Below are 19,000 nucleotides of genomic sequence, written 5' to 3' on the forward strand. Positions count from 1 at the left end.
TGTTGTAAGAGAAGGCCTGGCTCTCAGTCTCTGCTCTAATTCATCCCAAAGCTGTTCTATCAGGTTGAGCTCAGGACTCTGTGCAGGCCAGTCAAGTTCCTCCACACCAAACTCACTCATCCATGTCTTTATGGGCCGACGCGTTGTGCACTGGAGTGCAGTCATGTTGGAACAGGAAGGGGCTAACCCCGAACAATTCCCACAAAGTTGGGAGCATGAAATTGTCCAAAACGTCTTGCTGAAGCATTAAGAGTTCCTTTCACTGGAACTAAGGGGTTAAGCCTAACCCCTGAAAAACAACATCACACCATAATTCCCCCTCCACCAAACTTTACACTTGGCACAATGCAAGTCAGGCAAATACCATTGTCCTAGTAACATTGCCCAGACTCGTCTATCGGATTGCTAGACAGAGAAGCGTGATTGGTCACTCAGAGAACACGTCTCACTGCTCTAGAGTCCAGTGGCGGCTGCTTTACTCCACTGCATCCCACGCTTTGCATTGCACTTGGTGATGTAAGGCTTGGATGAGCTGCTCGGTCATAGTAACACATTCCATGAAGCTCTCTACACTGTTCTTGAGCTCAGGCCATCCTTAAAAATATTCTTGTTTGCCGTAACCCGACCGACCCTGTCAATTTAGGGCAGACTCAAATTATTATTATTTTTTCCTTTTAGTCCGACCGACTTGCCGGTTGTAAATTTGCATTAAGACCGACCAATTTCTTTTTTTACTCTTCAAACAACTAATACAAAAGTAATAAAATAATATGAAATATATTTTAGTAAGTATTATACATATATAAATTGCCTGGGTCTACATACAAACGAAGGCTACGTTCTTTATTTTATAGAAAAACCCGTGACGTCATCTATGTTTACACTAAGGTTAACGGATGTCTATGGCCTGCACGTGCGTTCGTTTCGGCTTATTCTCTCATTCACTGTAACGTTAGACTATTAAAGCCCTGTCGGAGATTTCACCGCATTGTGTGACAGGAGTCAGGACCATGGACACGTTACACACACCAGGCAAGTGCACTGCAGAGGGGAGGGCTTTGGGGGTTTGAGCCCCTGCCCTTTTTGAAAATTAATCAAAAGTGCCCCTCTCAACATTTATCATTACTATATTGTGGCCAATAAAACAGAATTTGAATTATAATTAATGTAACAACATGTACAAAACAGTAACAAATGGCGGAAAAGCCATGTTTATCTTGTCTCTGTCAGACTGAAATATCGTTGTCATAACGCGTTGCTATGGGTAGCGTGTGTTTTGCTCGACCGCAGCGCGTGGTGGGAGCGGCGGCACTGGTTGTAACTTGAAAATTAATGCTTTATGTAAAGTTCTGTCGATGGATACGTGCTGGCTCCTCATAGATAGGCTACACTACAACAGCGATAGTAAAAGAAAAACGTGGGCAAAACGGTCTATCTTTGTAAACTGTGTTCAATGCATGCGAGTGCTGCCGTATGACCAGTCATTTTCGCCATCATCACCCAGAATATTCGCCAGAAGACGCGAATGAGAACTCTGCAGTGTGTGAGAAGCTGTCTCTCTGCGCTGGTACAAAAGCGCGCGCACGTCTAACAGTGCGCAAATATTGAGTTCTTCAAGTCTTGCGCTTCAACGGACCAACTCACAGAAAAAGTATATCAACATCTTGATGAGTATCCAAGCAGACATAGTCTGATGCCTTAAGTGAACTGTATACAGTTGAAAAAGACGAGCATATCCCTGTATTAGGTCTTAAAGGGGCAGTAGCCTTTACTGCTGTCTGTCAAACAAAAGATAAGGACATCACTCACTACCCTTGATTGAACAGCTTTTGTAATTTAAAAAAAGATTGATCTTTAATTTAAACAGTTACATGTGCAGTTATTTTACACTTGATTCATTTATTAAATTATTAAATTAATACATTACTTCAGATCTACCTGAAAAAATCTGAAAAGCATTGTTTATTTTATTAGTATCTTTGCTCAATAGTATTTATTTGTGCTGCTGCTTGTATTTAAGTTTTTTGTTCTTATTTTCTTTATTTTTATTTGACAGTAGTTATTTCTTTCCCTGAGCATGGCAAATAACAATAATTCATTACATTTTTATAGCGCTTTTCTAGACACCCAAAGCGCTTTACATATAGAAGGGGGGAATCTCCTCAGCCACCACCACCAAATAGCAAACCGTACTGAAACCGTGAACCTGAAACCGTGAACCTAAAACCGTGATACAAACCGAGCCGTGAGCAATTACACCCCTAGTGTAACATATGTATGGGGGTGTCACAAAATTAGAAAATTTTCAATGGGTGCCATGACTGAAAAAAGGTTGGGAAACACCGATTTAGTGAATGTCTGTGGCTTGACGGCAGGAAAAACAATCCAAACAATCACGATTTTTAAACCTTTTTCATCATTAATGTTAATCAAAGCTATTATTCTAAATGCAGGCTGTCAAGAAGGAGGAAAGAGGGGCAGTGTCTCTTCAAAAAAACTGACAGACAATACATAATATTACAAAAATAAAATAACGTCTGAAAAAAATGCTCTGCCATTGTCTGTGATGTTTGTTTACTGTAATATTTACCAGTAAAGAGTAGGTTATAGCTGCTTAATTAATTGAATTCATAAATAAAAAAATCTTTTTAATTTTCAAATACACTAGTCTATATCACCATATGCGTTGGTTTAGCAACAAGTGCAAGCCACTTCAGAGACACATAGCTGCGTGTTCTGAGCTAACACAATCGAGCGTAAAAATACGAATACATATACATATCATATACAATACATATCACTGGAAAATACTAAAACGGGAAGATAGCGGGAAAAGAGCTAAAATACCTGAGAAACCAACGCTATCTCACGACCAATTCGTACTAATTCATACGAGTGAATAAAAGGTGTCTAAGTCGTACGAATTTGTACGACCTCACTCGTACGAATTTGTACGATTTGTCTAAACCCACGTGATGGGTAGGTTTAGGGGCGGGGTCAGGGGTAGTCATTCGTATGAATTCATACGAATTTGGTAACTCGTAAAATATGTACGAATTAGCAAAAATCGTATGAATTCGTACGAGTGAGGTCGTATCAATTCGTACGAATTAGCCACCTCGTAAAATTAGTACGAATTGCCGTGAGATCGGGTTGTAGAAACCCAGAAAAAAAGGGAGGGTTGACAGCTATGAGTCAATGACAGCTAGCGGTGGTTGCAACCTTTTCTTAATGAATGCACCTGAAATGTATGCAATAAACATGTTTTTGACAAATATTTCAATTTTTTTGTGGTCTATATAGCCTGCAATTAGCCTATGCACCCGAAGGCACGGCTTGAAGACCCAGTCAGTTTAAATTCATACCTACGTAATCACCATCACCAAAAATTTACTTTTTTTTTTTTACATTAAAATTTGAAAAAAAAAAATTTGACCTACCTACCGACCCTTTTTTTTAAAAAATGTACTGTTACTGCAAACCAAAATATTTTTAAGGATGGCCTCATCTGAAGGCCACGTGAAGTTTGGAGGCAGAAATTTGCCGACTTCTGTGTGCGCTGACCCGCTTCTGTGATTTTATGTGGCCTACCACTTCGTGGCTAAGTTGCTGTGGTTCCCAATTATAATTATAATACCATTAACAGTTGACTGTGGAATATTTAGGAGCGAGGACATTTCATGAATGAACTTATTTCACAGGTGGCAACCTATCACGGCCCCACGCTTGAGTTCACTGAGCTCCTGAGAGCGACCCATTCTTTCACTAATGTGTGTAGAAGCGTCTGCAGGCCTAGAGCTTGATTTATACACCTGTGGCCATGGAAGTGATAGGAAAGTACATGTAAGAAAGAAAAATGTCTCAGATGTAGGATGACAAAAATGTGTTTACATTTAATAATTTAGCAATGCTTTTATCCAAAGCGACTTCCAAATGAGAATAACACAGGCTTTTCAATTTGGATTTGTTTATCCTGTACTGCGTCTATTTTTCCACTGAATTGTCTTACTCTGAGGCCGTTCTCTCATATAAGTCACGGTAGATGTTTGTTTGGTAATGCTTGCGAATCAAATCCTTCCGTAAGCTGTCGCAGCGCCACATACTTTGTCTTAAAAAACTTAAACAGGAATAGTGATTGGTGTAAGAAAGGAGTAAATTCCTAATTTCCAATCTCAGGTCGCTTTAATGGAGACCAAATTCATTCCTGGAAGTTTTTGTGATAGCGCAACTTACCCATCGTTCATGCCTTATTTGTTATTGTACATCTCCAAAACGCTAAAGCGTATTTCTCAGTTGATGAATTGTAAAAACATTCTGATAATCTGCCAAACAGTTAGCTTTTCCAAGGGCTCAACATTGCAATAAACAACCCAGAGTGGTGCACATTCACACAATAAACAGTTTATAGTTTCTGGCAGCATGTGGCTGAGAACCTTTGGGCAATTACTCTTTGAACTACACGAGACCTTTTTGTAATCAGCCGCACCATCTGTCACCTGTGCAACCAGGCCTGTGTGCGATACAATTGTTGGCATGAGTTCATGAAATGTGGCAAACTGTTGTTTTAGTGGTGCTCTGCTGCAAGCTCTCGGTACACTTCCATTCTTTGTTTATTCTCTAATGTGAAGGTTAAGCACAGATGGTCTTGAATGCGGTGGGTAGACACGGTCTACTGAACTGATTGACTTTCATGCAAAGATCATTGTTTTCGTAGTAGGTTTAATACTTCAAATGTGCCATTTTGATATTCTCAAGGCATGAATAAGATATGATACAGCTTGAATAGATGTTAGATTTTTGAGAGGCAAATATACTGCACATCAAGTACAAATTACACTTAAAGATGTGTGAACGTCATTGCACCATATAACTAAATCAAACATTTATTTTAAAGGAAGGTAGGACAGGACATACTTTTTTACACAAAATACGCTGGTTATTATTGATAAGATTATTAATTATTGGATTATTATTATTAGGATTATTGGTAAGATCTTTTCTGCTCACCAAACTGCATTTATTTGATCAAAAATACCATAAAAACAGTAAAACTGTGAAATATTGTTACAATTTAAAATTGTAAAAAAAATTAAAAATGTGAATATGAAATAGTAAAATGTAATTTATTCCTGTGATCAAAGCTGAATTTTCAGCATCATTACTCCAGTCTTAATTAAAATATGAGGATTTGCTTCTCAAGAAACATTTATGATTATCAATGTTGAAAACAGTTGCACTGCTTCGTATTTTTTTGTGGATATAGTGTTACTTTTTTTTCCTTTTCTGAATAGAAAGTTCAAAACAACAGCATTTATTTGAAATAGAAAACTTTGTTACATTATAAATGTCTTTATAATCAATTTAATGCATCCAATGAAAGTATTAATTTCTCTGAAAAAACAGTAAAACATTGACTTTATGGGGGAAAAATCACTAAATATTCTTTACAAAATGGTTAAAAAAATTGTTATACTGACAAAATGTTAATAACTGTAGTCTTAAGGTGAAGAAAAAAAACATTTATTCAAACATAATTTAAACGAATTATTATTATTTTTAATCTGGTTGAATGAATGATTTAATTACTAACTCATAAAGATTGTCAGCATTTTTGAACGAATCTCTTGAATACATTTTTAAATGACTACATTTTTTAACAATCACTCATATTGATGTAATTGATACAATCTTTATTTAAAGTGTCATTTTACACTGTTAAAAGCAAACAGTTGGATCAACTTAAAAACACTACTTCAGTTGGAAACACCTAAAAAAATGACCTTCTTTCAACTTAAAGCTGTAAAATTTATTAGGGTATTTAAGATTTAATTTAAGAGTATTAGGGCTACGTGTAGTTTAGTTTCCATTTCTGTGCAGTGACTGCAGTCTAATTTCTAATGGATACAAATCTAATACAAATGAGTGTGGAGTAGAGGTGAAGCACAAAATAAATGATATTTACCGTAATATAGCAAAACGAGATAGGCACAACAAAGAAAACTTTATGAATTAAGCAAACAGCGTGCTACTGTTACATAATTGAACCATTGAAATGTCTAGGTCTACCTGTCCAGCAGAAAACAAGCCGTCTCTGCGTCCGTTTTGAACCCCTTCAAAGGTCACGCCATCTTTCAAAAGCCCTTTTTATCCTTGCTTTCACATCGGCTCGGTTGAAGTCTCTGTTTTTCTGAAGCCACTCTAAAGTCCGCAGTCTTTAGCCTTTTACAGCGGGTGAATCTCCATTTGTCACTGGTGATTTCCGTTTGAAGCGTTCTGGATCAACTATCAGATTGATCAGTTTAATTATATCAAGTGCTGTGAGAAAAGGCTATAAATCTCAACTTTCACATCCTCACACCCAATATATCCTACTGGCCGAGACGCCTTCTTCATGTGTTATTTGAAGATATGCTTGAATTTCCCACAGAAACCCACCAGTACTGGAACTAAAAACATTATTACAAGCTTACCGCTGTAAACCGAGCTACGGTAAGCAGATCGTTTTCAACACTGGCTGGTTATGTACTTGCTCAAAAAAAAAATTGGATCATTTTTAACCCAAAAAAGTTACAGACTGCAGCTTTAATTTATCACTTTTAGTCACCTTAATTCCACTAGGTCAATCACACATATAGAGTTTGTGCAATCCAATTTACATTATTGTAACTTAATTTTACTGCATTCCAACTTCAATGTATTGATCTTTCCCAAATTATTGTTTAATAACCTGTAAATAAAAAACTTAATTTCAAACATGATTGAAGAAATACTATTTTTCAGAAAGTTTGAACAAAGTTTTGAATGTATTACTCTTTTAAAAAGATTATCTACTTTTGATCCACATAGTTTTATATCCAAACTATTACTTCTGTGATCATTTGAATGATTGCAACAGAAGCAATGATACTGTGTGGTTGAAGAGACTGTTTGTTTGTTTCATAGATGACAACGGCTCTCTCTGCCTCAGCGGCCGCACTGATAAAAACGAATCATTCACTGAAAAAAATGTGTTGGATTTACATGATTTAAATGTGTACATTGGTCCCACATGAATCAATTAAGTTAAACAAACATCATTTGTTCATGTAACTTCAACATCATGAACTCAATACACTTTAAGTCAATTAAGTAGTCAATTAAGTGAATTTTATCTAGATCCCTGACATGTTTCAGGCGTTTAATTTCATATTCATTCATCCACTTCAATTTCATATATTTAAATGTTTAACAACTGAATTATAATACTGCACTAGCTGTTTGACAAACTTTTAGCAAGCAAAAGCACACATTAGCATCTTACATGCTAAGCAACCAAAGCTCTTTCAGCAAATCCATAATGGCATTAGTTGTTTAGGTCCACAAATGCTCCACTCTTCTCCACCCGCTGTAATTTAAATTATTCTAATAATTCTGACATGCAGTAATTTAATATTAAACACACGTTTAAGTCTCCCCTTTCGCACCTTGCTCAAAAATTCATTTTTTTATTTATTTTTCATTTATTCAGTCAATGTGATCAAAACATAAAGAAAAATAACACTTTTACATATAAAATAACATTTGCTCTCTCTTGATTTAGCCATATGCAAAGCATGCTGAGAACCAACAAGCCCCGCCCAGTTTCAGTTAATGCAACAATTATTATTATTATTATTATTATTATTATTAGTATTATTATTATTATTATTACAAATACATCTTTGTTTGTTACGTTACTTGGATAATCTGAGTAGCTCACTTACTTTGTATTTGTAGCAAAAACATATTTTGTATAATTATATCGCACTTCTTATCCTGAGTAATTTAGACAAGGCTTTGTAGACATGTGCATTTCCAGCATACTATTTAAGTTACATTTACTTAAAATATTTACTGCTGGATTTGGCTGATGCAGTGAACCCTTTTCACATGGTGATGACGTATTTTTCCATATTGCAACATAAATCTAGCAATTTTCCTCATATTTCATATTTTAGGGTAATTTTATAACAGTGTTGTCTACATCACGTGTTGTTTCGAGGATGTTTGCTGCTTGATCAATATTATATATTCAAATTAACATTTTATCACAGCTTATTTTTTTGTGTGTACAATCTTACTGGGGGTAAGAACATTTGTAGTTCCCAGAATGCTTTGCACGAGATTTAATTAGAAGAGAACATGCTGACTTTATGTATCTTCATGTGTTTTTAAGCATGATACATTAAAGCTACACTGTGATATTTTCCCCCATCTAGCGGTGTAAAGGTATATGACCATCCAGTGAATAATAGTTTCTGCTCCTCTCAATTCTGATTTCACTTTAACTCCTACGGTGGCCGATTTAGTCCAAGATTAACATGGCAATTCCACTCTACACATTCGGAGGCATCGAGAGTTAAAACACGAAAGGCGAAGCTTGAATTTACGGGTATGTCCCTCTTTGGCTACTGTACTTTCAAGATGGAGGGCCAACATGGCGACCGGCATTCGAACCCCTCACCCGTATGTATTTTCAATGGCATATTACAAACTTACGAGAATACTTTATTACTTGAAAGAAGTAAATATACATTAATGAGCACATATATTTCTTTTAAGTTGGAATTTAGAAACGTTTTTGTCCAGTCGGAGTTTTGAAAGTAATTCAGGTCATTTATGGTGCTTGCTATTATTATTTCTCTTATGTGAAGAAACTCTCTCTTTGGGGCTTCTTCAGCATTTTTGGCAGAGTTTATGAAATGTGCAGTAAGGTAGTAATCAGATTGATGGCTCAGTTAGACTGGCTGACATGTCAATCAATCCAATTGAGCTTGATCCGGATGAAATGAGTAGTATTACTATAATATTATTAATGAAGAATTATTGTGGTTGCTTTCTGTGGTTTTGAATGTGGCGACTGCACACTATATGCATGCACTGACATTTTGTCATTGTGACTTGATTTCTAAACACTATTCGAATGCTTTCATCATAACTATTATATGGTTATATGATTATTACAGGAGTTTGGGCGTGAGTCCAGAACTGAGTCACTGATAAACTCACGCTGTTTGATTGACAGCTCCAGCGATCGTAAAGGGAGCGTTTGTGATTTTAATCACAGTTTAAAGGAAGTGTATGTAAGATTGTGGACAAAACTGGTACTGCAATCACTTTCAAATGAGTGTAGAGCGGTGTACCCCCCTCCCCTCCCCCTGACTCGAGGTTGCCAGATAGGCTGCAGGATCAGCGGGGACGTTTGTAGATCTGCAGCTGTGTTAACTAGAGCAGATCTGGCAACCCAGATGCCCAAACACTACTGACTTCTTAATTGGTCGATAGATGGAGGGCGGAGCTTCAGGCCAAAACACAACATGTCAACATCAACATCAGTTGAGCTGCAACAACAACTTCTAGATGACAATCTCCTGGCCGGACTACTGTTGTCAGTGATATTCGTATTTCACATTAACATGATTTCTTAATGTCTAGTGACATATCAGGCCCATTTTATGATTAATTGAAATACATTTCTTACAAGCTTTCTATTATTGGAATTTAGAAACTGTTGGAGTTTCGGGGCTTACCGTGGTGTAACGAGTGGATCATATGAATCGCTTTGCTCAATGAGCAACTGTTTATAGCAGAGGTTTGTCTCTACTGCTTATAGCATATCGTGAAATAGAACTAATGCATACCGTATAAATGTGTTCACGTGTTATTTTATACATCTAATTTTATTGGCACTTAGTTGAATTATGTTTCTGCTACACAAAGTATTTGAGTTGTGTTTGCAAAGAACATTTAGTTAAAAATGGCTTAGGGTGCATGTTAAAGACATGTAAAGTCTACAAATGAGATGAGTTCAAAATACTTAGAAGTCTGATGCAAATGGTTGCTTCCATTTTGTTTGTTTTTTTAGTAAAACCAAGGCGATATGTTTTATAGTATGAACGTGCGCTGTGATCGGTCTTGCGAAAGGTTTAATAGACACAGGTGAATCCTTGTCATTTATTATTAAGATCACATGCATGTTTGAATGGAGATCACGGTTATTGTTTAATGATTAATCGTGCAGCTCTAGTATGTTTGTATATTGGCATACAAGCATATTTTGGAGCACATTAGGCCCTTTTCTGCTTTTGAATCAGAGTTTTAGTGGGTTTCTTGTGAAGTGAAAATGATGGAGTGACCCAGAGCAGACATTCTTGGCATGCCGGGACTGGCCAGCGCTCAGGCCAGATGGCCATACAGCCTGTGGGCAACAGAAATAGACTGCCATTCTCTGGGGTCTAATGTTTAATCATTACCTTACATGCTCAGAAGCAGAAAGAAAATATTGCTTCCATCTTATTTCATGTCGTCACTCAACACTGGAGCTGCGCTTGCATGCTTACTGCTGCGATTCAAGAACATTTGAGTTTTCTGCTACCTAGATATCTCTCAGTGTGTGTGTGTGTGTGTGTGTGTGTGTGTGTGTGTGTGTGTGTGTGTGTGTGTGTGTGTGTGTGTGTGTGTGTGTGTGTGTGTGTGTGTGTGTGTGTGTGTGTGTGTGTGTGTGTGTGTGTGTGTGTGTGTGTGTGTGTGTGTGTGTGTGTGTGTGTGTGTGTGTGTGTGTGTGTGTGTGTGTGTGTGTTGTGTTTTCTGTTCTTCCACCAGGCCAAAAATACAAGTGCAATTGCTTAGTAACAGCACTCTTCTCTCTCCTCAACAAGCTGGTTTGAGTTAGAGATCGTGTGTGTGTGTGTGTGTGTGTGTGTGTGTGTGTGTGTGTGTGTGTGTGTGTGTGTGTGTGTGTGTGTGTGTGTGTGTGTGTGTGTGTTTTATGCTCAAGAACAGAGGTTTGTTCAGATCTCGAACTCCTACTACACTTGATGTCAACTGTTATTTTATATTTATAGCGTTATTTTAGTTTTAATATAGTTTTATTCAAATTTTTAATATTAATCCAAAAATATTGCAGTGTTATTTTTTTTTTTATTTAAGTTTTAATACAGTTTTATTAATATATTTTGAATAATATTAATCCAAAAAATATTGCAGTGTTATTTTAAATCAGTTTAATCTTTCAATCGTTTTTAGTTTTTGTATTAATATATTGAATAATATGAATTATTACATTTCAATACATTATTATTTTGTATAATATTAACCCATAAATACTGCGCTGTTATTTCTATTTTTATTTAATTTCCAATCGTTTATTAATATTATGAATAATACTAATCCCAAAATATTGCAGTGTAATTTTACTTTTCAATACAATTTCAATAGTATTGTGTTGTATTATGCTGTATTAATATTTTGAATAAAATTAATTACTAAGTTTCTATACAGTTGTATTAATATTTTGAATAATCTTAATCCAAAAATATTGCAGTGCTTATTTTGTTTTTATTTAAGTTTTGATACAGTTTTATTTTGAATTAGCTTTTATTTTATTTTCAGCTTTCATGTTTTAATAGTTAATGGGATTATTTATTTATTTATTTCAGTTTTAGTTTGTTGCAGATAGTTTTAGGTTTTATTTATTTCCAGTTAATAATTTTAGTGCTTCATTTATTTGCCTCATAGTTGCCTTGGAAACTTTTTGTAATATTTTATTTTATTTCAGTATTATTTAAATGAACTGAAATGTGTGATAGGTTTAGTAATGGCAATAACCCTGCCTGTCTTTTTGTCATAACAACAACAAATGAATTGAGAATGAAATGTTTATTCAGTCAATGTGATCAAAACATAAAGAAAAAGGTTACTATGTAGAGTATGCCTGTAGTTCATTTATTTGCATGAGAAGCGCCAGAACGTTCTGTCAAACCCAGGACTTAATCTTCTGTCTTGGCTGTACTGACAGAAAAAAAAATGTTTGTTTCTGTCATCTCGACCGCTAGATTACAAACACAGCCATGATTTACAACATACGAGTCACTTTCTCCGAGTCTCACGACGGATCAGCGGGAGCTTTCCCTGCCTACACACATTCATTTCTCAAATCTCCAAACAGCGAGTGTACTTTCTATACCGTACACACACACACACACACACACACACTGGATTTGGGGCAGTCACTCGTGTTCAGGCCTCACGGTAGAAAAGTTTACATGCAAACGGGAGCTGTTGTCCCATCTGAAGCAAAGTCTGGAAATTAAAACATATGTGGAGAGTTTGGCTGGCACTTACAATGTTTGAAAAAAAAGATCAGCCTAGACTAAAAACGCCCAGTCCTGACCACAGACCACAACATGGATCTTTGGCCCACATAAACACCACGAGAGGCCCACGAGAGGGTGCAGGGGTGAAGCTCTTTCTAAGTTTAGGCTCAGTCGAGCTGATAACAAACCTCTGAGATTCCCAGTGTGTTAAAGTGACCAAATGGAAGTAATTCAGGTCATTTATGGTGCTTGCTATTATTATTTCTCTTATGTGAAGAAACTCTCTCTTTGGGGCTTCTTCAGCATTTTTGGCAGAGTTTATGAAATGTGCAGTAAGGTAGTAATCAGATTGATGGCTCAGTTAGACTGGCTGACATGTCAATCAATCCAATTGAGCTTGATCCGGATGAAATGAGTAGTATTACTATAATATTATTAATGAAGAATTATTGTGGTTGCTTTCTGTGGTTTTGAATGTGGCGACTGCACACTATATGCATGCACTGACATTTTGTCATTGTGACTTGATTTCTAAACACTATTCGAATGCTTTCATCATAACTATTATATGGTTATATGATTATTACAGGAGTTTGGGCGTGAGTCCAGAACTGAGTCACTGATAAACTCACGCTGTTTGATTGACAGCTCAAGCGATCGTAAAGGGAGAGTTTGTGATTTTAATCACAGTGTAAAAGAAGTGTATGTAAGATTGTGGCCAAAACTGGTACTGCAATCACTTTCAAATGAGTGTAGAGGGGTGTATCCCCCTCCCCTCCCCCTGACTCGAGGTTGCCAGATAGGCTGCAGGATCAGCCCAATATTAACCAGCTGCAGCTGTGGGAACTAGAGAAGAGCTGGCAACCCAAATGCCCAAACACTACTGACTTCGTGATTGGTCGATAGGTGGAGGGCGGAGCTTCAGGCCAAAACACAACATGTCAACATCAACATCAGTTGAGCTGCAGCAACAACTTTTAAATGACAATCTCCCGGCTGGACTACTGTTGTCAGTGATATTAGTATTTCACATTAACATGATTTCTTAATGTCTAGTGACATATGAGGGCCATTTTATGATTAATTGAAATACATTTATACATACGGTTCCTTTAAAATAATTATTTATTTAAATCATATTTTTTTTAATCTACAAAGAGACACAATGTGAAATTTAGTTGCTGGTTTAATTTACTGACAATAAATGATTTTGAGAGAAAAACATCTGTAGGCCAGCCTGACGTGGTAATACTCAACTCTAGTCAGAATATGAGTCTGATGCTCCATTGGGCTGTGATTTTGGGGCGTGTTTCAACCCAACCAGGAAAAACATCAATTGGATAGACCTACAACCAATCAGAGCAACGAAGCGACACATTATCAAATGTCAACAGAGCTCAACTGCACTGTGTTGCCAAGTCCGCATTTTTTTTCCGCGGGTTGTTTTCTATGTCCGCAGGTTGAAGCGACTATTATGTGATATATAGACCCATGAGTGCGAATTTTAGCAGGTAACTTTGCCAAAATAACACACATTTTACCCCCCCAAACACCATTTTTTTTCCAGAGAACCCCCCGAGAAACTATTGTTTAGGGCTAGTAGTTGGCAGGGTTTTTTGTATAAACTTGGCAACCCTGTCTGCACGTGCGCTGGAATAAACGATCTTTGCCGTTGTTGTAAAAAAATAGAATAATTTAATGATACACAGAGTACTTACCCAACATGATCATCATTTCTGAGAGAAATAGTGAAGGTGAATGCAGATACAAACAAGCTCTCCTTTTATGATTCGAACAAATATAACCCAAGCCCCTTTGATGACGTGATGATTACGTTACTGTTGATCATCTGTCCATCATCGTCTAAAGCCCGCCCTGATGATTTCATTGGTCCAAACAGTTTCTGTTCGGAGATAATTACTCCTCTATGGAGCGAGGCCAGACCGAACCGCCCGACCTAAAATGTTGTGGGCGGGGCTAAGTTTGGCTGGCATCCAGGCTATCTGTAGGCCTATGAATCATTACATATCAGAAATAACTGATCACTGGTGATTTTGGTTAGTTGTGTACACACAATGTTAAACTTTGAGCATTGAGCAAACTTTGCAGTAACTTTTTGGTTTGAAACCTTTCATAAACACATTTTTATAAATATCAGTAGTTTTAAAGCTGTTAAGATAACTGAAAAACTGTTGTCCAGCAATTTGTATAATCTCACATTTCAGGGGCAAAACTAGCAACATGGCTGTTTTATTATGAATTGACATAACCGTAAACATGATAATGCATGAGAGAAAAGGTTTGTAGATATCTCAAATAAAACTGCTCATTTTGGGCCCTATCTTACACCAGGCTCGGGGAAAAGCGTGTTTTTTGCTAGTTTCAGCCCAACGCAGTTCTCATTTTTACGTCCAGCGTCACGTTGTTTAAATAGCAAATGCACTGGCACATCTGTTCGCCCATGGGTAAAGTGCAGGGTGTGTTCAGGAGCATTGTTATTTTGAGAAACTGAAAATGACTGAGAATGCTATTACATTTCTACGTATTGATCGATTTCCAATAAAACGCACACACAAATGTCATAGTCTCGTGCCAAAAGACTTTCGGACTATATCTCCATTATTCTAACAAAGTGACAGCAACTTTTGCACAAGCGAATGCCATTCACACTGTCTTCAGAGAATGTTAAAATCCAGTGCTATCATTGGCAATTTTAGCCAAGCAAGTTGAATTACACACGTGTGAATTTCAGTTTTGCGACAAACGAGTCAAATGCTCTAGCAGGCTTTTTTCGAACAGAGGACATATTTTATAATAAGGGGACAAGCAAGGGAGAGCATCCCACAAACCATTCTGATGGATAATGATAAGGAAAACCCATCGTCAGAGCCAGTGCAGATATGAGCCGGACTGTGTGCGGATAACAGCTGTTTACTTTGGAAGGTGACAGAGGACGATTTGCAGTGTAATCTCTGTGGGACACAAATCATCCGACGCCCCGGAGCCCCTGAACTGACATATATATGTGCAGACAGCAGCAACAACCAGTAATTAGCTCATTTTTCACCAGAGGGTCAAAGAGGGAAAATGCAAGAGCAAAAGCAGATCTGCTTTAACACTGCGCATAAAAATGATTATTCTTGCAAGATTAAATATGTGAATTTCATGCATGGCAGTAAAATATGCTGACAGGTGGCATTGGTAGGCTACCGGATCTCAACATAGGCACATATTCAATAAGTGTGATATGAGATGGAATTAAGATCGCATTGATTAAAAACTGCTTTAACGCAAAGGAAATGAGTTTGATGAGACACATCATAATGAGACATGCTAGGAATAAAAATAAACATAATACAAATGGTGCAATGTAAAATTAGGAATTGTAAAAATTATATTATTATATTAGTGGCCAAAAGGGCGAGCCAAGGACATTGACATATTCACCTTTTATTAAAATATTAATAAAAAAAATATTTTGTAAGCTTATTGCGTATTGTGATAGGAATTAATAATTTTATTTGTGATAACACAATAAAACAAATGACATCATTTTTGGCCACGCCGACATACAAATAAATTACACATGCAAAAAAAGAGAGAAACAACAAAATATTAATAACTGACTGACTATGATTCTGGCCCTTCGTAGATAAGACATCTAAATGATGTTTACTTTACTTAATTAAATTAAATTGTGTCGAAATTAGATATGTTTGTGTTCAATCAGCCTAATATATTTAAAACTGAAGGTTACTTAATTAATTTGCATTAAAACTATATGAAATATTTGTGCTGCCATAACTAACCGGGCAGTGGATCTGTAGTTTCCAGTATGATTTGCAAGGGACTGCGCTAGGAGAGAAAATGTATGGGTTAAAGTGTTATTTTATGTGTTTTTCAGTAAAAGGAAAGATGTTATATAACGTAATATGTTTATGTTCGTGTTTAATGTTCAGTTATGTTGGACATTGAGGAGTTTCTGTAATAGTCTGTGTTTAGGCTGTGGGCACTTGTACAGAAATTTATTGGATGTAATCCTGCTCTCAATTAAATATTTTTAGTTTGTCCAATGAGTTAATTTTGCATTTTATTTTTAAAAAATATGCTTGTTGTTATTGAAATTTTTTAAAGGCAAATTAAATTGATAAAAGTGTTCAGCTTACATAATAAACTTTTATAAATTTAACATAACATCATTGCGTAAACGGCACGTATAAATAGTATGAAACAGTGAGAAATTTAAATGATTTGTATTTACTCAAAGAAATTGTGCCAGCTTTACTTGAATTTTTTGTTCATATAACTAAATTGTTATTTTTAAAAATTGTTTAATATAGTTGTGTGCAACCACTTACCACATATTTTTTAAGTAAATTCAACAAGTCATTTTTTGAGTGTAGCTGTAGTTTGCATTTGTTCTTTTTGCCAAATTATTTTGTATTATAAAAAAAATCTCATTTTTGTTTAATCGAACTAAGTTCATTATAATTTATTCCTGTGATCAAAGCTGAATTTGTCATCATTACTGATATGATGATTTGATGCTCAAGAAACATTTATGATTATCATCAATGCTGAAAAATGTTGTGCTGCTTCATATTTTTGCGGAAACTGCGATCATTTAAAAAAAAAAAAAGGAATAGACGGTTCAAAAGATCTTCTTTAACCAAGTCATTTACTTTCACTTGATTTATTGCATCATATGGCTTGGTGTTTTGGAATTGCTGTTTAAATAAGGAAATGCAATGAAATATGATGCACATTTGTCTTCTAACGGGAGCCGTTCTTTGTTTCAGTGTGATGAGTATCAGCAGGGCGTTCTGACCGGTGACCTCTGCGATGACCTCTGCGTGGCCGGTCGTGTGGAATACAAACGCTGCCTGTATTACGAGAACGGGAAGAAGGTCATGGCCGCCAGCTGGCGCGGGGTGCCTGTTGTTCTCAAGTCAAAGCTGGAGAATTTCTCCTCTTATGAAGCTCTAGCTCTGCTGGAGTACCAGGATGCGGCTGGAGGAACGGGTGGCGAGGAGGAGCTCTCGCCTTTGGATGTTGTGTTTTACGCCACCCTGGAGATCAAAAATTCCCTCGGCCTGGAGACGGGAAATAACTTGACATTGCCCCGATTGTGGGGTCAGCGGCTGAAGGAGAGCGAGCGGACGTATTCGCGAGCTGAGCTGGCCTCGCTCTGGGCTCTCCTTCAGCAGGAGGAGTACATCTTCCTCAGGGTCCTGCAGGATTTGACCCACCACGTGGCCAAGATCTTGGGCTCCTGTGGTCACTTCTATGCCGTGGAGTATTTGGCGGCTGGACACGCGTGGGACCAACACATATTCTCTCTGGAGGAACTGTCACTGAGCCCCTCGCCGAGCCCCTGGAGCGGACAGGACAGGATGTTCACCGCGAGGGATATGGTGTCCCGAGTGGCTCTGAGCTTTCTGGAGATGGTGGAGCATTTCGAGAATGACTTTTCCCATCGCTTGCACCTCTGTGATATCAAACCAGAGAACTTTGCTATCAGGAAGGACCTGACTGTGAGTAAACACTTCATTAATCAGAGAAATCCCCAAATCCCACTCAGAATATTACACACTGTCCGAAAAAAAAGAAAAAAAAAGGCAGCTGTTTTGGATTTAAATTCTCTAAATTTGCGTGATGTCTCTAATCACTCCAATCCTTCTAATATTTATATTCTCGTGTAATCGACGCGCCATCCTAAATGAACCCGTCTCTTGCGTGATACCCAGAAATTTTGAATATTCTGATCTAATATGATTTCTGACCTGTAAGGTTGCCAGAATAATAATCATACACTGTGTGTTAATATGCCAGAGGAGAACTACCCCCCCCCCCCCCCCCCCCAAAGTTATTCAACTAAATATCCAAATGTATTAGGTCTTAATTAATTATATAAACGATAATACTGCTCTGCCAACATTGTCGCTATATGATAAATTAAAATAAGCTGATAACATCACTGTTTCCTCCAGAGCGTCTGTACAGCCGAATCAAATTTTGTTGCAATATTGTCCTGTTTGACACTGTGAAGCTGCTTTGAAACGATCGGCATTGTAAAAGTGCTATATAAATAAAGTTGACTTGACTTGACTTAAATTGGCAAATGCTTCAGAGTCTATGATTGCAGTCATTATGTTTCTAGCGTGTTATGTTTTGGCAACACTTCTTCTAACCCTAATAGCTTTTCCATTCTTAAACAACCATGCTCACATTTTCCAGGATGACAATGTCAAGATTCATCAGGTCAAAATGTGAAAGAATGGTTGGGAGGGGGTATGAAGAATCACTTTCACACATGACTCGACACTTCTCAGTCCAGACCTTAAAGGGTTAGTTCACCCAAACGTGTACATTCTGTCATTACTTCCTCTCCATCATGTCCATCCAAACTCGTAAGACCTTCATTCATCTTTAGAACACAAGTGAAGATATTTTTGATGAAATCTGAGTGCTCTCGGACCCCTCCATAGACAGCAATTTAATGAACACTTTCAAGGTCCAGAAAGGTAGTAAAGACATCATTAAAATAGTTCATATGACTCCGGGGGTTCAACCTTAATTTTATGAAGCGATTCAAATTCTTTTAGTGCGCAATAACAAACAAAAACAATGACTTTATTCAACAATTTCTTCTAGTTTGTGCCAGTCTCCTACGCTGTTGGCATAGTGAAAACAGTGCACCGTTTCCAAGTTTCAGCTCCTCACTGAAAAAAAAGTGTTGGATTTGCATAATTTAAATGTGTGCATCGGTCCAATATGAATCAATTAAGTTAAACAAGCATAATTTGTTGTAACTTCAACATCATGAATTGAATACACTTTAAGTGACCCAATTAAGTAGTCTCAAAGTGAGTTTATATGGCTCCTTG

General features: G+C 37.0%; 1 protein-coding gene across 1 annotated transcript in view; it reads left to right on the top strand.

Moving 5' to 3' along the window:
* dipk1c (divergent protein kinase domain 1C) overlaps nucleotides 1-19,000 on the top strand; it is a 34,064-nt gene that overhangs the window by 3,568 nt on the left and 11,496 nt on the right. The window contains exon 2 of the mRNA XM_067435052.1: nucleotides 16,913-17,647. Within this exon, the coding sequence (XP_067291153.1) occupies nucleotides 16,913-17,647 (735 nt within the window). The remainder of the gene's footprint in view (nucleotides 1-16,912; nucleotides 17,648-19,000) is intronic.

The sequence above is a fragment of the Pseudorasbora parva genome, chromosome 24, assembly GCF_024679245.1.
Source record: "Pseudorasbora parva isolate DD20220531a chromosome 24, ASM2467924v1, whole genome shotgun sequence".
Lineage (NCBI taxonomy): Eukaryota > Metazoa > Chordata > Actinopteri > Cypriniformes > Gobionidae > Pseudorasbora > Pseudorasbora parva.